Source organism: Mustela putorius, unplaced genomic scaffold, assembly GCF_011764305.1.
Source record: "Mustela putorius furo isolate JIRA1106 unplaced genomic scaffold, ASM1176430v1.1 tig00003871_pilon_pilon_pilon, whole genome shotgun sequence".
In the NCBI taxonomy this organism is placed as follows: Eukaryota; Metazoa; Chordata; class Mammalia; order Carnivora; family Mustelidae; genus Mustela; species Mustela putorius.
In genome coordinates, this window is record NW_025422023.1 from 12,909,164 (window position 1) to 12,930,870 (window position 21,707).

Below are 21,707 nucleotides of genomic sequence, written 5' to 3' on the forward strand. Positions count from 1 at the left end.
CCCCACATCTGGTTCCCTGCACTGGTTGGGGGAGTCTGCTTTCCTTCTCCCTCTGCCTGCAGCTCCCCTGCTTGTCTGTCCATCTGTCTCTCTCTTTTTCTGTCAAATAAATAAATAAAATCTTAAAAAAAAAAAAAAAAGTGAGTGCTGAAATAGGTAATTGGTAAATGACTCTGAATTAGATGTTCCCAAAGACAAAAATAAAGTTGTTGTCACACTACTCTTGGAAGATGACCTTATATAGACCAGAAGCCCTTGGCTATTTTAACTTCATGCTCTTGATGATCAGTTGATTGATTGACCTAATATTTGACTGTAGTTCATGACTAAGGCCTTAGTAAAAGATAATGTTGGGCACAATGTGTGAGATCAAAAAACCCTGATAGCTGTAGCAGTACTTTAGAAGAGATAGCAGTTACAGACTTCAGGAATCTGTTACAGAATAAGCAGTGGGGGTAGAGATCACTTGATATCTATATTCTGGCAAATCTACTTTAATTTTCTCAAATTACAGATTTTTGTTCTCAACTGCAACTTTCATTTCCTATACAGGTAACTTAAATACCTTTACGCCTCTGATCACTTTAGCCTCTCCCCCTCTCATCCTGTCTTGCTTAGGGGTTTTCCTCTCCTGTCACCTCCAAAGCCACTCAAAATGCTAAGCTTTCTGGCCTTGTTCCTAACACAAGAAGAACTAGGAGACTGATCATGAGATGGGGATATGCATTTTTTTCTGAAATTGAGCAAGTCAGTTAACTTTCTGTGCTTTCATTTCTCTGCCGGTTAACTGAGTATAAGGTCTGTCTCTCTCCTGCCTTTTATGAATACTGTGGGAATGAAGCCAGTCACAGAAAATGTGTTCTGTGTCACTGAGAGCATTTAACACATAGTATTTTGTCATGATAACAATCAGAGGCACTTTTATTTCAGTTTTTACCACAGCAGGAATTTAGATTTGAAAATAGGATAATGGACACCAGAATACAGAATATTGCGAAGGCTGCAGAGTTGTTTTCCCCTGGAGATCTTAAAATCCATAGGATTTTTTCCTCTAGATTTGGTCGTACCGATGCCATGGGGTAGGTGAAGGCCCTTTCCACTGGAGCACTATGGAATTCTGTTTCCCGTCCTTCGGCCCCATGAGTACACGCTGTTTCCTGTTTCTTTCAACAACTGTGTCTCTTCCAAGGCCAAATGCCCCGTGAAAAAGCTGTTCCTCCTCATATGTTCTTATTCCCTCATAATGAGTTCTTCCACAGCTGGGTTCTCCGAAGCTTGTGCGATGTGATGAGAGCTCTCTGAACTCTCCCAGTTTTGTATCTGTTCATTTTCCTGCCTGCCCTTGCCTACTTCTATATCCCCTTTGTTTCTCAATCACACACCCTGGAGGACAAGGATTCTTGTTCTGCTGCATCTGAGGAGCAGCTTGATGTAGATGGCAAAAATCACAAGTGATGCTTGGGACTCTAAAGACAATCTTATTTACATTAGAAAGCCCTTCTGAAGTTCCTAAGGACACCTGTGGTTGAATTGGCTTTTCCCTTGTCACTCTCCAGAGCCATCGCCTGCTTGGGCATCTCAGCATGTCCTGATTTCTTCAAATGTTGGTACTGGACACCCACCATAATTGGTTTACGTGAGAAATATTATATAGAACTGAGGTGGGAGTTTTACTGTCCCCTACCTTATTTGAAAACTCATTTCATGGGTCTCTCAGAACCCCCGTTACATCAGGATGTATTTCCAAGGGTAAGATTGTAGATTGCAGTCCCACAGAAGAGATGTGGAGCTATGTCTGCTTTGCCAGTTGAGACGTGTTTCTTTTTCTAGTTCAAAAAGTGACAGGTTATTTTAAGGATGCTTTGGAGATGATGCTGTAAGAATGTTAGTAAATTTTGAGTGTGGTTTGCCCATTTGGGCTTAATTCTGGCATCCAGTTTTTTGGGGAAAAATTTATCATTATTGGCTGTGTGATCCTCACCTGACTTTTATTTACTGAGCTGCTAAACCATATGTGATAAAAGAGGAACGTGGGCCACCAAGAACGAACGGCCCAAAGTTCTCTCCGATCCATGTGAAGGTTAGAGGAGCAACACTTCTTTTTCCCATTAGCCTTTAGCACCAAGAGACACGTGATTTTCTTTAAATCGAGTGTATCACCTGTCTTTGATGTTTTTAGAAGAGCACTCTAAAGTGTATACATGTATTAAACCACTTAATCTTTTGACTTGGGTTTTTGTATGCCCCTGACCTGCCATCCGCAGTGGGTTGTAAGGGTTGGTATATGCTGATTGCCGAAAGCTCATGTTACACAGTGAAGAGGATGACCAAGAGGGGGACCAGTTTAACAGAAGTTGGAAGAGTGTTTCTCTCATTTCAAGATGAATATGTATCTTTTAATCTAGTTTTTGAGACTTAGAAATGAAATTCTTTAGATATTTCTATGATGGTTTTTTAAAGATTTTATTTATTTATTTGACAGAGATCACAAGTAGGCAGAGAGGCAGGCAGAGAGAGAGGAAGGGAAGCAGCTCCCCGTTGAGCAGAGAGCCCGATGCAGGCCTCCATCCCAGGACCCTGAGATCATGACTCGAGCCAAAGGCAGAGGCTTTAACCCACTGAGCCACCCAGGTGCCCCGTACTTCTATGATTATATGGTATCATAGATGTAAAATAAATTTGACAAGTTGTATTTTGTTCCTAGGATCTACTCCTAATATTTCTATCCTAAATGTGTACCAAAGAAAACATTTGCAAGCTTGATAATAAACACAGATGAAGTCAGATTCCATGACTTTGTGTTCAAGGGTAGTCCATTAGGAATTGTATTTAGCTGCAAGTAACAGTGACACAAGAAACAGTACCCTAAATTGCTAGGATGCTAAGTTAGGGTAACTGTTATGACTTCTTGCTCTCCTCAGGATCATAAAGTGGTCACTGTAGTTCAGTGACTAGTCAGCCCCCTTTTAAAGTAGCATTCCAAAAACCCCACCCAATAACTTCTGTTTACCTACAATCAGCAGAATTTAGTCACTTGGCTACCCAGATCTACCAGGGAAGATAGGGAATGTAGTTTTCCATTGTTACCTCATTCCCCACTCCCAAAACAAGCAAACAGAAATGCCATCCTAATTAAAAAAAAAAAAAAAAAAAAAAAGGGAAAAATAGATACCGGTAAGCACCCAGCAATTGCTGCCACCAGTAGTGCCTTTTATGATTTGTCCTAATCTTCCTTTTGATCTCCTCTGCTGTTGTAAGCACTTTACAGTGTAGCTCAGCCCAAACACTTGGCACTCACTGAGAAAACCTTCCCCTCCCTTCCCCTACCCTCTGTGCCTATTCTGAAAGGCTTTTGTCTTGCAACCCAATCATCTCAACCTCTTAACCTCTAGGACATTGCTCAGATGACAATTTTCTAGGGGAGGACCGTAGTCATAGTTGTTATGATTATACTTTATAATGACCCTCCTGCCCCTCTCCCCTTTCTTCTTTCATCTCCTTTCTCTGAGTTCTTGGTCAGTTTGGGCCAATGCGTTCTAGCTGCACAGCTAATGTCTCATATCCTCAGTGACTCTCTCATCCCCACTCCCCGACACTTGCCTACTGTAATACATATAGGTAACAAATGTTCAATGTATGTTTATTGAATCCATCGCAGACCCAATGCCAGCAAGATAATAGGAAGAAGTTCTTTTATGCAACATTTTTCTGAATGTTTTCTTTTTGTAAGAAAAAAAAAATTGGTGATCCCAACATTTTGAATATCCTATCCCATTAGTAGCTGTTGGCTAATATATAGGTCCTTGGTCACTTCAGTGAACAGTCTGTTGGGTAGAAGTGCAGATAGCAGTTTGTTTGAGAATTACACTCTAAGCATGTAAGAAACATTAACTGTCTTGGCCTCTTGGAATGTGTGCATTTGATGTGCCCAAGATTAGGGCGCTGAAAACAAACAACAAGAAAGGGTGGGGGCAATAAAAACTTTGTTCCTCTACAGCACCTGGAAGGACGATAAATGGATGGTCATCAAGCTAGTCAAGGGGTCAGAAGGCAAAACAGCCTACACCTGGAGTTTGTTTCATAATCTGTCCTCTTCTCAATAAACTTTTCTTTCTTTCTTTTTTTTTTTTTTTAAAGATTTCATTTATTTATTTGACAGAGATCACAAGTAGGCAGAAAGGCAGGCAGAGAGAGGAGGAAGCAGACTCCCTACTGAGCAGAGAGCCCAATGCGGGGCTCAATCCCAGGGCTCTGGGATCATGACCTAAGCCGAAGGCAGAGGCTTTAACCCACTGAGCCACCCAGGCGCCCCAACTTTTCATGTTCTTAAGTGGTACTTCCTAAACTACTTTTTCATATTTTTAGAGATATTTTCAAATTCCAGCTATATGTGGGGGGATTATTAATTCAACTCATACTTACTGATTTTGAGATTTTATTTTTGTTAAATTATGACCCTCTGGGTGCTTCAGTGATAATTGATTCATTCAGGTTGTGTTCATATATAAATGTTAAAAATTATGGCAAATCTTTTTTTAAGATTTAAAAAACTTTAACTTGTATTTCTTGGTTATGGGGCCTGGAAATTACATAAAGACTGGTTTGTTTCTGGGACTTACTTTAAAAACTGCATCTAAACCATCTACTCATATACAGTTGGCTGAAGAATAATTTTGGAAGGCCCTTCTATATAGATTATGTCTTCTCACAGATCTGAACAAAATTGCTTTCTTTTTAATTTCATGCCATATCTAAAATGAGATTTTAAGAGTTTTCCAAGGGAAATTTGCATTTCTCTTATCATTTGCACTTTCTACTCTGCTCATCCCTTCTTTCTGCAAGCTTTTTAATACTTCCGAGCAGCACTGTCTAAGGGTTAGTAGTGATAGGGTCCAGGTGGGCTGACAAACAAGCAGGAAAGGCTTGAAGTAAGATTGGCAAATAAGCCCCATAGAGTGCCAGGTGAGGGAAAGGTCAGCGAGGGTTAAGTGAGGAAATGTAGAAAACACCAGAAATAACTTGCCCCTCAGTTTTACAGGAGTATTTGAGTTTTGAAGGAAACGAAGCTTGAGAATTGTGATAGAGGAAACTAGGAGCACATCCCAGAATGAATACAGCCTTGGCTGATACGGGAAGTCAAGTCTGGGACCTTAGAACTCAGAGTCATTGTCAACTCCACTCCCTTTGGGCTTCAAGATGTGTCGACTCTCACTCAGTGCTTCCTGAAGCCCATCTTTTCTGTAGCAAACAGATCATGCCTTTCTCATGTCACCTAGACTTTTTCTAGTCTATCCCTCATATCACCTCCAAGTTAATATCCCTAGACTTTTATTTTTGTCGGGTCATTCTCATGATGATGATGATAAACTTGCAGAAACTTCCCATTTCCTATAAAGTATATATTCCTTAGCCTGAAATTTAGGGAACATCATCATTTGACACCACTCACCTATGATTGTCTATGTCTCATTTTTCCACTGACATTAAGCTATCTCTTTCACTTGATTCTGCCTTGGTGCCCTGTGAGTAAATGATAGTGTTTTGCTATATAACTCTCCTTATTTTGGAGAATCTTCCCCTTCTCTCTCTTCCCATGTGTGAAGAACCAACTCAAGTCTTTTCTGAAGCTTTCTGTACGAATCTGTGAATATGCTTATGGGATGATGGCTTCACAAATTTCATATGTGCTGCCCGTTTTGCTCGTTAACATATGTTGTGCTAAATGAAAAGTGATTATTTTGTCTCTTCATCTATGTCGTAAGCTCTTTGAGACTAGTGACAGTGCTATACAATGAATTTTCTCCTATTTTCACATCTGGCATAGCACCGTGCACCAATTCAGTGTACAGCAAGCTCTCTCAGTCTGGCGCCATCACACTTTGGCTGGGTAATTTGTTTGTACGACGTTTAGAGCATCCCTGTATTCTGCCTGCCAGATGCCAGCAGTACCCTCTCCCCTGGGTGACAACCAAAAATGACTTTGTTTTTATCAAATGTTCCAGAGGGGACAAAGATGGCTCAGTGGAGAGCCCCTGGTATAGAGTAAACAAAAAATTCTGACCAGTGTCTTGGCAGGAATGGAAGACTGAAAGCTTGGAGTGATGTTTTATAGCATTTTGCCATCCTGAGGAAAGACAAACTCGGTTGGTAGAAGATCATAAAAGTAAAATAGAACTTCCTGTTTGCTATGATAGGTCATGGCAAGGGTTACGGCCATTGTACTACGCCAGGGTTAAGAATGATCAGAATGCCAGAAGTATTCTTAAGTGGGAGTTCCAAAAATACTGAGTTTTGGGTTTTATTTCATTTAGAACCATTTCATACTAGAAGTAGCATTTCTAGTAAAATAAGTATTATTTAGTGGGAAGTTTATCTGAAGTTCACATATGCCCATATCTTTGGACTGAGAACTACTTTTGAAGCATATTTGGGGGAACACATTTGAAATTTGTGATACAGGTTATTATAAAGTTGTAACTATTGACAAACATCAGTTGTGTTTATTCATAGTTTACCAATTTAAACATTTTTTTCACTATTTTTTTTCACTATTTTAACATTGCACTTAGGCTTAGCCAATTTTCCAAGTGATTCACACACATGAACACACACACACACACACACACACCTCAGATGTATGTGAGACTACTAAGTCTAAAGAGTCCTTACCACTCCAAGACAGTGATTTTCATATTTCTGCTATTCTGATGTAAGTTCCTAGTCTTCTCTTTGATTATCAAACTACTACATGATATAGATGCTGTCTGGTTGATGTCCTGCTGACCTAGAAATAATGCACGATGTCCTCTTTTCACAGCTGTCTGCCAGCCACAGTGCAAACATGGTGAATGTATTGGACCCGACAAGTGCAAATGTCATCCCGGATATGCTGGAAAGACCTGCAATCAAGGTAGGAAACCAGTTTGACACAGATTAACAATCATAAGCCCCCTCTGTTTCTGCCTCATGTAAAAGTTTTAGGTTCTCAGGCCAAACCATTTTTCCATGGCTTTTGTTTCTAAAACATGTGATCTGCCATTTTCTGAAAGATAAAAATATAACGGTAAACCTTAAAATACATTTCATCAGATTTCATCCTCTTATTCCTATTCACAGATTCTAATTAAAATGTATTTTAAATAAGAGAATCACAGCATCAGTCATGTAGAAACCTAATAATCTGCTAGTCCTCGTTCTCCCAGGAGATTAGTGGAGAAGCCCTGGAAAATTGTGAGCCTCCTTGGACCCACCCCAGTGAGATGGAACCCCTTCAGTGCTCAAGTCAGGTTGGAAGTCTGACTCTAAATTTTGAGGTCCCTTCAAACTCTGGGCCCTTTGATCTTTGAGATTAAATTCCCTTCAGCTGTTACCAGTTTACAAAGTTCCTCTGAGAAATAAAGATTTTAACAGACTTATTTTTGTTTAAAGTTGCTTATAAAAGCAGATATTCACTTAGCACAGTGCCCCAGGTATTTTATATATATTGTTTATTTTCATTATTACAGTGTCAGGAGGTAGAATGTTATTCATGATATTTAAGTGATAAAGAATTTTTATTTCTCATTGGAAAAGATATCAGGGATATTAAGTGTCTGGTCGAAGTTCATAGAATTAGTTGGTAAAAGAGCTAGTATGTCTACTTAGAACTGTTGTCCATATAATTCATATTTTCTCTGTTAGTTTTGTTTCAGATTAGAAAATATTATTGCAAATGTGAACTTCTGACTTGGGCTAACAACTCTGACAAAGCTTGTCTTTTTAGTTAATTTCTACCCCAAATGTTCTATTATTAGGAGTAAAAAAACCCCATAAATAAAAGCTGGGGTTATATTTCACCAGAAAGATACAAGGATAAAAGAGTCCATTTTTCATTTATTTCTTAAATTGAAGTGACCCTTTCTGTCCTTTCCAGTGTTGAATGAAACAGTTACATGCGACCTGACTGTCTCATAGATAATTACTTGACCTCATCAGATATGGAGGTGATATTGTTGAAGCACTCCTGTTCTTCAATATCTGATACTCCTTGATATGTCTCGTGTAAACTCAGGATTTATGGGCATAATTTCAAGAACCAGAGCACTGGTGTTTGAAAAAGTATAAGGAATTGTTCCTGAACTATAAGATGACATCTATGCTAATGAAATGTGACATGTCCAATGGTAGGAGAAACTGTCATTGTCAAGTGTATTCTGTATTATCTGTTATTTGATTAACTGATTTTTTTTCAATGCTATTTTTATAATATATTTTAACTTGGAAGTTACCAAACATACCAGGAAAGTCTTTTAGAAGTAAATAGGGTTTTTGTTATCTCAGTTTACTTCTTTTAAAAATCCTTTTGACTTTCCTTCCCCTGTCTAAGTTTACAAGTAGTGACATGTCCGGTTCTGATTATTGAGTTATCGGTGTGCATCTGAGACTTCCAGCATGCTTCCCTTTTTAAAGTGGAGAAAATAAACCATCAGAGGTTTCATTAATATGTCAGTACCATAAAACTTTGTTGTCCCGATGCCAGGAGTTTTACAAAGAAGGTTATTATAAGAAGCCACTGTTGAGATTGCAGAGAAATCCATTTAAATTTATTTGCAGGAGCTACATCAACTTTAATATGCTTCAAGGACACTGAAACTATTATTGTAACAAGGATCTATCTCTGGGTATCTCCTGTTTTCAGAAAACCAGTTTATCATGTACTTTTTACTGTAATACATACCTGTTTCTCTGAAGAAAAATGGAAATGTACTGAGTTTATGTCTTGCCTCCTAAAACTATATTCCTTAGGGGAAAGAGGATTTCATTAGTAGCAACGTGGGATTTTACACCTGCGAAAACTAGTGCTGACACTGAAAATGTAATTTCAAGCCCAATCTTGAATATAAGACTACAGCTTACAGTAGAACTATGTGTTTTGATCATCTTTTTCTCTGTCTTCCATAACAAAAAAGCAATGTGGTTGAGTTCCCCATGGCATGTGGTTTATGCTCTTTTAGACCCTTTATGGTCTCTGATTTCTGGGTCCCTGAAAACTATTACTAAAATGACTTGCACATGGTAAGGGCACGTCAACTATTTGCTCAGTGAATGATAGTTTCATGTAATGGTTCTTGGTCCTGAACACTTGTAAAGGGTTCCCCAGAGCTGTCCGGCACAACACCTTAGGCAGCCTCTGAATCTGTGGCCTGAGAACACTGGTCAGGGTGAGGGGCGGCTGCAAAGGCCTGGCGAAGGCGACAACTGTTGAGAGACACCAAGAAACGTGACTAGAGCAAGTAATCTCTATCAGATACACGCAAATCAATGGAGACTGTTTTTTATCTGGACCATACATCTTAAGAATCTGGTAAATACATCTCAGAAATATGAGAACTCAAACAGGTTTCTTTTTTCTTGAGGAGAGAAACGTTAAGAAGAGGTATAATTAAACTATACCTATACAGTTCTATACAGAACTATATAGTTCTTTCACAGAACTGGCAATTAGCTTCTGAGTAAAAGTAGGTTTCTATATGCTGGATAATTGAACAGAATGATAAATGAAAAAAGCAAAAAAAAAGTAGGTTTCTGAGTAAGGCAAATATTTGCTAAAAAAATTGTTGCAAGTGGTGTACTGTGAGAAATAATCTCCTGGTGGAGTAAATAGCTTGTGTAAATGGCCAGCATTTAACCAGTGCCCTCTCAGAACTGTCTGGGGAGCCTCCCAGAGAGCAGGGCAAGCCCACATGCGAACTGGCTAAATTTAATAGCCTTGTCGCAAGAGGGTGAGTCTGCTGTTGTGGGCTTTCTTTTCCCTCGGAGTCATTTTTAGATTTGCCGTAGCTAGATCACATATAAAATCATAGGCTTGGGCTGATCATTAGCCTGTCCTATATGGCACATGGCGCCTCTCACAATAATGATACTCTAACTTGGACTCTGGCAAGATTTGCTTTCTTTTTCCCCACCTCATTTCTCTGGGAATTTTTTTCCTTCAGGTCTTTCCTCTTTGAGTCTCTGTACCCACACAAATTCTCTTTCCCTTCAGCCAAAAAGGGATACTGTTATAGATAATAACATTTTTATAACTTTCCCATTAGGGAATGATTTTTATCACATAAAATATCCTATCATTGCATATTTTCAGAAATGAAATACGACTTAGGTTTTTGAATGCACGATGTGCTTTATAATGATTTCTGAAGAAACAATTTATAAATATCAGATCCTAATGTTTTGACAAAATTTATGTTTCATATGTTGAATTCCTCACCCCAAGAAAAGAACCAGTAACTTGTAGCCCAGAACTATACAGTAAACTTTAGTGGCTTATGTAAATCTGAAAGTTGATTGCCTTTATTACTCCTAATATTTTTTTTAAAGATTTATTTATTTATTTGACAGAAAGAGATCACAAGTAGGCAGAGAGGCAGGCAAAGAGAGAGAGAGAGGGAAGCAGGCTCCCTGCTGAGCAGAGAGCCTGATGTGGGACTCGATTTCAGGACCCTGAGATCATGACCTGAGCCGAAGGCAGCAGCTTAACCCACTGAGCCACCCAGGGCCCCTATTACTCCTAATATTAAGGTAATTTCTGACAGCCTTACTTTTTGAAAGATGGATAGTTTCAACCCAGAAACCAGTGTTCATTTAATTTGAAAGTTTAACTGGCTGTTAATACTATGAAAGTCTTAAAACAGGAGGTGATTGCCTTTTTGAGTCCACTTGTGAGTCTTACCCATCTTATATCATTTTGATAAGGTAATAATGGCAATAGTTAACCTTTGTAGGAAGTTTATTGTATATTCTTACTAAATGGGACCTAAACATAACATAAGTTCTTACATTTGAATGAAAACATTGATGAAGTACCATGCTATTTATTTTAAAAAGCTCTTTCTGCAAATCCTAAATTTGCACATAATTTGGGGGTATTTTAAATTATTGGACAACATAATAGAGGGAAAAAGTCTTAAGTTGGACTTTTAAGACCTTAGTGTCACTAAACAGAGCAGGTTGATTGTAATTAATACTTGTGTAATCTGCTTTCTGAGTTTTCTCTCTTTGTTGATGACTAAAATAATGCTTTAAAAAATGACCATCTCTTCTTTGGTGGTTTCTATAAAGAGTGGTGTGAGAATGATGTATGTGCATGTGTGCAAAACGTATGTGTGATTTTGGAGAAGCAAGATGGGAGGGATAAATTTTAAGGAAAAAAAATTCAAATTTAAAAAAGAGAAACTGGACAAACTAGAAACCTGTTTTAAAAAGCATGTACCACATCTTTGCGAACTCCACCAACTTGATGTAATTGTTTAATATATACTTATAAAGATTTTTAGGGTTAAAATGACATCAGTTCAAAGTTGACTCTTATTACCTTCTTCCTGGTGTGAAGATGAACACCTCTACCCAACTCCTCTTGACCAAGGCAGTGAACAGCCTCTTTTCCAACCCCTGGATCATCAAGCCACAAGTTTGCCTTCAAGGGGTGAGCGTGCCTTCTCTCAGGTGGGCTGCACTCCCACCCGCGCAGCTTCCTGCAGTTTTGTCACTTCTTGCAAATATTCTCAAGACCTGCCCCAGGAGTACCCAGCCTTCAGCATCCTGAGCATGTAAAGCCAGCGGCAGGAGTACCTCCTGCTGAGCCTCCACTGTCCTTTTCACTGCCTCAAATATTGCTTCTCTTTTCCTTTTCTGGGTTCAGAACGTTTTCTAAAAGCCAGATGGCAAAATAACTTTGATTTTCATAGGTGAAGTCAGGAATTCCAGAGCAAAGGAGATGGGGGATTTGATGGCTCAGGCTACGTGGATTTCAGAAGTGATGAAGTCCTCTTCCCCACTGCCACATTTGGAGAGTTTTAGGTTACCTGGAAATCAAACCATACATTAACTTCCTGCTTTTGGTGTGCATTTTGTAACATTAGAAAGCCTAAGTTCTGGTTAAGTATAGCCTTTAAGTCGCTCTGTGATTATGAGCAAGTCATTTAATGGTCTGAGTCTTAGCCAACCAGTTAGTTACAGGGGAAGAATACTTCCTGCCCTCTTCACCTGCAGGGCTGGTGTGGGAACAGGAACACCAAAAATATCTGTGTTTTCATTGCGATGGAAAGTCTTGTACAAAAGTTAGATGGCAGATGATTTTACAGTTTTTGTTCTAAAAAGATGGTATCCTTCATCCATAGGTTTGGTATTTTAGAATGACTGAATTGAAACCATTGAAATTATTAATTATTGTCTCTCCACTGATAGGAAACTTAATGCAACTTGCGTATCTTCTGCATAAAGAATTAGGGCAATAAGATGAATTTCAACAGTGATAGTTTCAAGAATAAAGGTTATGGTAGTTGACATACTGACGTCTGTTTGCCTATGACCTCCACTTTAGTCATATAAAGTGTAAAAGGTTAACTTTGAGACATTGCCCAGTTTAAGGATCAAAAGAGAAAAAATTCCAAATACATTAAATGAATGAAAAATTATTTTCCTTAAAAATCCATTGGATTAGCTTATTGAAGGAGTCTATTCTAGATTTTTCAAGCTACTTTTCAGTGTCTGCATGCTAATAAAATTTCTGATTCTTTATTTCCTAAAATGTAATTATAATGCTGTGCAGCTTGCATTTTTGTTCTGAACTAGCTCTCTTTTTACTCCCCTCACCCCACCCTTCCCACCTCTCCAAGCTCCTGAATCCATCAGCCTGCTTAAATATACTCCTCACTGTAATAAATGTTCTTTAAGAATGTATACTTGGTAATTAAAGCATTTGAAATGTAAGTGGTTTAATTGAAAAGTGATGTCTTTTGATGTGATAAGATGGACACATGACAGAATTCATTATTTTTTATTCTAGATTTTCCTTATAATTTATGTTAAAGAGCAAGATTAAAGTGAATTTAAGTAAATGCCTAAAGTTTTCTTTCCTGGGTTCTTTTTGTCAGCTTTTAAGATTGGTTTGAGAAAGTGTGGTCAAGGAGCTTGTTCTTTATATTGTTCTGCGTGTTATTCTAGGAGAATGTACTATAAATTGGAAGTGTTTTTGAATTTCTGATTTGATAACACAAGCATTACTAGGTCAGTTAGTCTACGAGATTTTGGAAGCAGTACATATTAAGTCAATTTTATAAGGCATTAGGTCAATAAGAAAATGAAGTTATGATAATAATAGACTAGAAGCCCTGAAGAAAATTGAGAAAAAGAAGTTCATCACCAGGACACCAGATGCTTTTAATCTTTTGAAGCTCCCTGCTCTAGCAGAAGTCTGATATTTGGTAAATATTGATAACGTGGATTATTGTGGAATCCTATTTCATAATTTTTGCAGTGGTTTTTGTAAGTGTCAGTGTGGAGTTTTTAGGACACACATGCCTGTAGCAGATGGGCAGTTATGGCTGTCACTGGAGACAGCTGTCCGGGAGTGTCAGCCACCCCGTCACCAGCTGTTAAGAGTACAGACGGCTTTCTCACATGGCTTTCAATGTCTTTGGATATTTATGTGTCAAATTAGTAACAGTAAAATAGGCAACAAATGTCTCTACATTTACCCATCGAAGGCTTCCTGTTATTTCCTCTTCCATATTATTTCATAGAGTGATTCCCAGATGGGGGCTTGTTTTTGCTTGTTTGTTTTTGAATTACGACATTGTGTTTCACTTCCTTTCAGTTTCATGATTCTTAACCCCAAAGTGTGCTTTTCTCATGGGAAGGGAAGGGTAAATCTGGACTGAAGACCACCGGGAGCCCCAGTCTGGATCATGAAAACTTCTCCCGACAACCTTGAGGGGTTCTTTATTGGTCAAGACTAGAGCTGCCTCAGCTTGGCTTCAGCTCTAGTTCATGGACAGGATGAATAAAGAAATTTCAATCAGCATAAGTATCCCTTCCATATGAGCCGCTTAGAGCTACAAACCTCTGACCAGTTTCTGTGGCTGTTTATAAAGAAGCCTAACGGTTCTTAAATGACACATTTTCTGTCCATTAGTATCCTTCCCTTGAGATACAGAATTCAGTCTCACTCCACGGCTTTGTTGTATGTTCTGTTTTATGCAAAAAATATTTAAAACAAAGCCTTTCTCTAATAAGGTACTCAGATTTAAATACCATTTAATATCAGTCAGGGACTTACCAAAGCCAGGCGTGAATCTGCAGGGGTCTATGCATGTATTAGGAATAATAATAAACTTTTATTACAGCATGACAAAAGATTCCCTGACTCTAATTTTTAGTAAATATTGAAATACAAGGTAGAAGAATACAAGACATAGGGTAAATTTCTCTTCCTTCCTTGATTTAAAATTTTTACTTCATTTAACAGAGGGAGAAGTCAAATTTGTGTTGATAACATAATCTGCAAAGTATTTTCTTGGAGGAAATTTTTTAAAAATGTATTTTAAAATGTGATTCTGTTTTGAATGCCCATGACTGGGCTCTAGACAATAAAGTAGAAACTGAAGAAAGCAAATGAGGCGAAGGTTTCTGTTTCACTTAGTTAACCTTCCTAGGCTTCACCCAGCTGGGAACCTGCTCACGGTTCTATTAAGGTTAGAAAAAAGACCAAGTTGGAAAGTCAGTAAAATATGAAAACATTTATAAACATAGTAATTATTAGGTGGTTTTAAAACAGTAAAATCTGGTGGTTTAATTAAGTGAAATACATAGATTTCCAATAAGTGGGCAGGTCAGATTTAAATTTGATTAGATGAAAACATCTTTGCCCCTAGATATATCTATATATCTGATTTGGTGACATAGATTAATAATAAGGTGCTTACGCTGGCAGTTCCAGATGAAATAAACATGTGGTCTTATTTCTTTTTAATGAAATCTGCATTTGGGGCCTTACTATTTTAGTGTTTTCCATTATGAGTTTTATGTTCACTTGAAGCAGTATTCAACTTGGGTTAGAAAATTTTTATGTGGAGTTGATTAATTTATGTTGATATTTAAGCCAACAAACCCTAAAATACATAATAATAGTCTGTCATGTATCATCCCTTAGTATTTCCATGTGCCTTTCTTAACTGCCAAATGAATGAAAGTATGTTGGAGGGTAGGTTTTAGGGTGGTTTTTTAATTTTGTGACTTGAATACATCAGGAAAGCAGGAAACTGAAATTTCTCCTTTAATCTGAGATCAGTATAGACTTTGTAAGATTGAACAAGAGAAACCACAATAGTGATCACTGTAATTCATGTAGCTCTTACCTCTGAAAATAAAGCTCTCCTTTGGAAAGGTCAGAGCAGTCGAATGTTTTAAAATACTTCCTATAAACTAAGAATGGCTCACAGAGAATTGTCCTAAAACAGAGACAGAAGGAAATTGAAAGAGGAAGGTCACATAGTCAGGAGTGAAGCCAGTAGTCAACTCCAACATTTGGAGGATATTGGAGTCAGTCAGGTAAATAACTGAGGACCTCCACCCGTGAGGAGGAGGGTAGGGATGGTAAGGGAGATCGTGTCTTTGAGGAGACTTTCCAACTTTTCTTTGCAGACAGAGACCACAGGTACTATGTAATCTGAGCTCCAGAAATTCACACAGCCCTCTTAATGTTAGGAGGCATTTGGTCATTTTTGATAGAAGAAGGCTCTTGGTCACCCCTCGTGTAACCAGCATGGAGTTAAAATGGTATAAACGGGCTCTGTCTCTTCTGTTACTGACTGGTGGCCGCAGCTCCTTCTGCTTTTCTCGTTCATTCTTCAATATAGCGAAGTATTTTAAATGGTTTTGCATCAGTGTCGAAGCTTTCTCATTCTGTTGCATCAACCCCTGCTCTTTGCAGATCTAAATGAGTGTGGCCTGAAGCCACGGCCGTGCAAGCACAGGTGCATGAACACTTACGGCAGCTACAAGTGCTACTGTCTCAACGGATACATGCTCATGCCGGATGGGTCCTGCTCAAGTATGTCAAGAATCTTAACTGTTTGATAAGTGCTCATGTTGCGCTCTGATACGGTGTGTGAAAATAGCCTTCCAGCCCTCCGAACCAGGACGTGAGCCCGTATTTATGTGTGCCTCAGGAATGGAAAATCAAAATACTAGCTGCCCTTTGGACATGTCTAGCATTATTTTACCACGGGCGCCAGTGTTCAATGGATTTGGAAGTGGTATTTAAGCATCGTAAAACTAAATGTATTTTCTAGTGTTTTTCCTAACACATTTTTGTCTGTCTTCTATCTGGGCAAAGTCCTGTACCAGCTAGAAGAAGAAGGTTAGTGCCTGTGTGAGGACTGGTGCTGTTCACAAGCATGGACACTGCCTTGGTAGCCAGTGGGGAGTCCATCCAGTCTGCTGACTGAGCGTAAACCATTCATTCATAAGCGCCTTCTCACTTCACTTTTACAGTTCTTTCTAATGGGCTAAGATAGTACTTTTCTTAAAAAAAGAAATTTACATCAAATGAAAAATGATTCCAATAACATTAGATTTCATGTGTCTTTGTGAGGAAGAAATGTATTGTGTTTTCCTATTATCGTTTGGATGTGTTTATTAGATGGCCAATGCCCTGAAATTTTCTATAGGCTGAACACTGAATTGAGTTTGTGTTTCTATGATCTCTAACAATCGAGGACTTGATTTTTTTTTTTTTTCACTGAGTTATCTGTTAAGTGAGTTATCAATTAGTTAATTTTCAGTTATCTCTGTCTAACTGGGTTGTATTTTATTGTAAGTTCAGTTAATCTTATTTAGCATTGCATATTTAACATGGAACCTTTAGAATTCGGTGAGTGCATGTTTAAGACCATTTATTAGTGATGTTAGAATCCTCTAATGTTGTATGATCTGGTAGGGAGTCAACTATTGACCCTAGAAAAATATAGTGGGAGATTGAGAAAGTTAATTGGATGTTTAGGTGAAGACCAGAATTTAACATGAATAATCTGGAAAATTACCTCAATCCTTCACTTTCCTTAACTCCTAGGAAAATTTCTAGATAATCTATAAGAGATAAAGTTTTATATTTGTCTTCTCATCTTTTAAATGCATTAAAGGTCTTTCCCAGATGAAGAATATCGACTGTTGGATAACTGAGGCCTTTTTGTCTTCATTGTTTAAAAAAAAAACAAACCGTTATTTTGGTTATAGAATTTGTCCACTGCCTCTCTGTGTCAGCCAGTCACGCTCTTTCCAGGTGCCCTGACGTGCTCCATGGCAAACTGTCAATATGGCTGTGATGTTGTCAAAGGACAGATACGGTGCCAGTGCCCCTCTCCCGGCCTACAGCTGGCTCCTGATGGGAGGACCTGTGTGGGTGAGTTGTAAACTCAAGCATCTCTGTCAGCAGCCCCTGCAGGATAAGAAGAGAAAGTGAAAGGTGATGGGAGTAAGGAAGAGATGCAGTTACCTACATCAGACGGTTGGCTGTCCTTAGGAGACAGCACGTGTCTCAGGAGAGGACCTCTCTGTGAATGGATAATGAGAACCTTATTTCCCTAAAAATGAGGGACAGGAGGAAGCTCCAGTCAGAGGAAACCTCGTGTGCAAAGGCTCTGAAGTTTAAAAGAGCACAGAATTCAGGGAAAGCAGAAGAGCTCGGTAGTTCTAGAATGTTAGGAAGCAGTGAGTGATGAAGCTGAATAGGTAGGGCTAGATGGTACGTACTGCATAAAAGAGTTGGTTTGTTTTCCTCTAATTTAGGGAGACAGTATAGAATTGTGATTAAATCTGGGCTTTGATTTCAAAGCTAGTGCTGCCAAGTCCTTGATAGGTAACCTTAAGCAAGAGACTTCCTTTCTTTGAGCTTGGGTCTCTTCATCTTTAGTGGAAGTAATGTGGGGTACCTCGGTGGCTTAGTCAGTTAAATGTCCGCCTTTGGCTCAGATCATGATCCTAGGACCTGGGATGGAGCCCCGCATCAGATTCCCTGCTCAGCGGAGAGCCTGCTTCTCCCTCTCCCTCTGCTGCTCCCCCTGCTTGTGCTGTCTCTCTCCCTGGCACATAAATAAATAAATAAATAAATAAATAAATAAATAAATAACTTTTTAAAAAATGGGAGTAATGCCACATACAACCATTGTATGCATTATGTCTGCAAAGAGCTGAGCAGAGTACCTAGCATGTAGTACGTACTCAATGAATAGAGGCCGTCAGTGATTCAAGAGAGACTTATTTAGTACTTTCTGTATTTCAGGCACTGTGACAACTGCTAGGATATATAGTAGTGGACGAGGCTGACAAGATTTTGATTCTCACAAAGCTGTTGCTCTAATAGGGAAGAGGGAAAAGAAGTATCCAATAAAATTACAAAACAATACTCAATGTTAATAGGAGGTACTAAGAGGGAAACACAAAGGGTGTTTTTTAGAAAGTAATGGTCATGGAAAGCCCTGCAGTAAACCTGAACCACTGACCATGTGAAGAATCACCAAGCAGGTGGAAACAGCGTGGGAACCTCAGTAAGAGAGACCAGGGGCTGGTCTGTGTGAGGGTAGGAAGAAAAGCAGGCCCATGTGGCCTCGTGCACACTGAGTAGGAGGGGCGGGGCCCTTGACATATAACTGGTAGGTTAAGTAAGGATGACATAGTTAGTGCCGGGCGTTCATGGACATCCTGAGGAATGAGGATTTAATTTAAAAAGCAAGTAGAACGGTTGAGGAGTTTTAATATTCCAATCTTAGGTTGCAATAAATCATTTTGACAGTTGATTGGAAATCCTCTGGAGGTGGTGAGATTGGTGGGGAAGAGACCAGTTCAGAGGCCCTTGTCACAGTCTAACCTGGAAGATGGCAGGTCGGGTAGTGGCAATGGGTGAAGAGAAGATGAGGCCTGATTAACTGGGCCTGATGATTTGGGGTTATGGGAATTGTTAAGGATGTTAAGGCTATTGTTAAGGATGCCTCATGTTTCCAGTCAGAGCAACCAGTGGATACAGGTGTGGTCTGGGCAGAGAGGTGGTGCAGGAACACGATAGCTCCGGTTAGGAGGAAGCATTGAAATTTGGAGATGGGGAATTTACGTAGCCCATCGGGGCAGCCAGCTGGATAGCATTTAGGATGCGCCACTCTGTGCCAGGCAGCCATTTGTCAACGTGTGTTTTAAAATCCTATCCACCTGAACATGCTGCTGTTCTTTCTAAGACGCAATTGATTTCTGCTTCTAGATGTTGATGAATGCGTTACCGGAAGAGCCTCCTGCCCTCGATTTAGGCAGTGTGTCAACACTTTTGGGAGCTACGTCTGCAAGTGTCATAAAGGCTTCGACCTCATGTACATTGGAGGCAAATACCAATGTCATGGTAACGAACCTTAGGCATCACTTGTTTTGTTTCTTCCTGGGGTACTGGGATGGTGACTGGGAAGTCAGTGGCAGGAGGCTGCTGGCCATGCACTGAACAGAAACCCTTGCGACCGTTTTTGGTAGTTCTGGATGCACGTGTACTTTGTTTCTTTCGTTCATCTGCTGGTTTTACGTGGACCTTCCAAAAAAAATTTTTTTTTAAAATTCTGTATATCTTTGATGTCATCATACTGCTCTCGCAAATAAACTTCTTTTCCATTTCCTGTTGCAGATATAGATGAATGCTCCCTTGGTCAGTATCAGTGCAGCCGCTTTGCTCGATGTTACAACGTACATGGGTCCTACAAGTGTAAATGTAAAGATGGATACGAGGGTGATGGACTGAATTGTGTGTGTGAGTAATGGTTTTCTCCTGGCTCTGATTTCTAGCAGGAAATACAGGATTACAGGAAGGCCATTACAGGGAAAGATGAAGAACAAGATAAACTATCCAAAAAGTACTTTTTATAGCTAATAATGTTAGTCTTTATTTTCTGCACACAAGCAACTCATTTGCTCAGGTATTTTAACAAAAGTTAAAGACTCAGTAATACATTTAATCTTAAAAGCGTTCAGTTCCTTTGCTGAAACCTCTCAATATGGCTGGCAAGAAATGATGGAGCTCTTCCTGAGAATTTGATTTTGTTATAATCAGAAGTAAATGTTTGTCATTAGCATTACATTAAGACAGAGGGGAAAATTTGGATATATACCAGTTTTTTGTTCCTCTGTTTTGTGTGTCCTAGTTTTATTAAAAAATCATTCTGATATTTATTTTCTCTGAATTTAGGACAGTTTTGCTTTTTAAATCCTTACGAGCCCTGTTTGGAATATGGCTATGTTAGTAGATAAACATGAAAAAAATAACCTCCAAGATGAAAGTTGTACAGATTAAAGGCCATAATTTAGCATGCATTTCATATGACAATAGATAATTTTTAAAGTTTTCGAGTAAAATATTTACTGAAAATCATGAGCCTTAGAATCATAGAATTTAAAGGATTTTTGAAGGGTCATGTAGTCATATTTCAGGCCTGGAGTGTATCATTCCAGGAAATTAAATGTTAATTCCTTTTGGGGAAGATAACCACAGAAAAAGTTTCCACAGAAAATCATGATAACCTCTGAAGTGTTGTTGTTTTATTTTTTTAAGATTTTATTTATTTATTTGACAGACAGAGATCACAAGTAGGCAGAGAGGCAGGCAGAGAGAGAGAGAGGGAAGCAGGCTCCCCGCGGAGCAGAGACCCGATGTGGGACTTGTTCCCAGTACCGTGAGATCATGACCTGAGCCGAAGGCAGTAGCTTAACCCACTGAGCCACCCAGGCGCCCACCTCTGAAGTTTTTTTTAAGCAGTTGTATAAATTAGTAAGGGAGAAAACAAAGAAACTTAAAAAATATACAGAGCAGTTAGGGTACCTGGGTGGCACAGTCGGTTAAGTGTCTGACTCTTGGTTTCTGCTCATGTCATGATCCTGGGGTCATTAGATCAAGCCCTTTGTCTGGCTCCACGGTCAGCATCGAGTTTGGCTGGGATTCTTTCTCTCTCTCCCTTTGCCCCTCCTGCTCGTGCTCTCTTACTCTCTCTCTCAAATAAATAAGTAAAATCTTAAAAAATACAGGGGCTCCTGGGTGGCCCAGTCAGTTAATGGTCTGCCTTCATTTCAGGTCATGATCCCAGGGTCCTGGGATGGAGTCCCTCATTGGACTCCCTGCTCAGCGGGGAGCCTGTTCCTCCCTCTGCCACCCCGCCCCCAACAATGCTCTCTTTTTCTTGCTCACCCTCTCTCTCTCTATCTCAGATAAACAAAATCTAAAAAAAAAAAAAAAGAAAAGAAAAACATTTTGGGTGCCTGGGTCACTCAGTGGGTTAAGCCTCTGCCTTTGGCTCAGGTTATGATCTCAGGGTCCTGGGATTGAGGCCCCCATCAGGCCCTCTGCTCAGTGGGGAGCCTGCTCCCCCCACCCTTACCCGCCTGCCTCTCTGCCTACTTGCTTTCTCTGTGAAATAAATAAAATCTTTAAAAAAAAGTCTTAAAAAATATATATGGAACACTTAATGAACATATTTTGCATGAGTTGAATTTATATAGAGTATGGAAGAGAAAAGTATTAGTCTTTAGATTATTCAAAACATGATTTTATAATATATGTGTGCCCTGCGGACACTTAATAAAGATTCTGAACAAACATTTCTCATATTTTAAAAACTGTAGAATGTTTCTACATTTTAAAAATCTCAAGGATTGTTGTCTTTTTTCATATTACACTTGAAATTCTTTGTGTTGTAAATAATACATATCCATTACAGAAATACCAACATAATTTTTGCATATATCTGCAGGATGGATATGTGTGTATTTGGGTATATATATACCATACATACACACACATAGTTGTTATTTGGAAAAGAGCATGACTTATGATAGAGGAATATTCTAAATGTGAAAAGTAAGCCTTG

At 39.0% G+C, this 21,707-nt stretch overlaps 1 protein-coding gene across 6 annotated transcripts in view; it reads left to right on the plus strand.

Moving 5' to 3' along the window:
• NPNT (nephronectin) overlaps window positions 1-21,707 on the plus strand; it is an 80,028-nt gene that overhangs the window by 26,111 nt on the left and 32,210 nt on the right. For 3 of the 6 annotated variants that reach the window (XM_004748129.3, XM_004748132.3, XM_013054024.2), the window contains 6 exons: window positions 6,818-6,910; window positions 11,372-11,464; window positions 15,752-15,871; window positions 17,102-17,221; window positions 19,070-19,204; window positions 19,478-19,600. In XM_004748129.3, the coding sequence (XP_004748186.1) occupies window positions 6,818-6,910; window positions 11,372-11,464; window positions 15,752-15,871; window positions 17,102-17,221; window positions 19,070-19,204; window positions 19,478-19,600 (684 nt within the window). The remainder of the gene's footprint in view (window positions 1-6,817; window positions 6,911-11,371; window positions 11,465-15,751; window positions 15,872-17,101; window positions 17,222-19,069; window positions 19,205-19,477; window positions 19,601-21,707) is intronic. The other 3 variants (XM_004748133.3, XM_004748134.3, XM_045067045.1) reach the window with 1 other exon arrangement.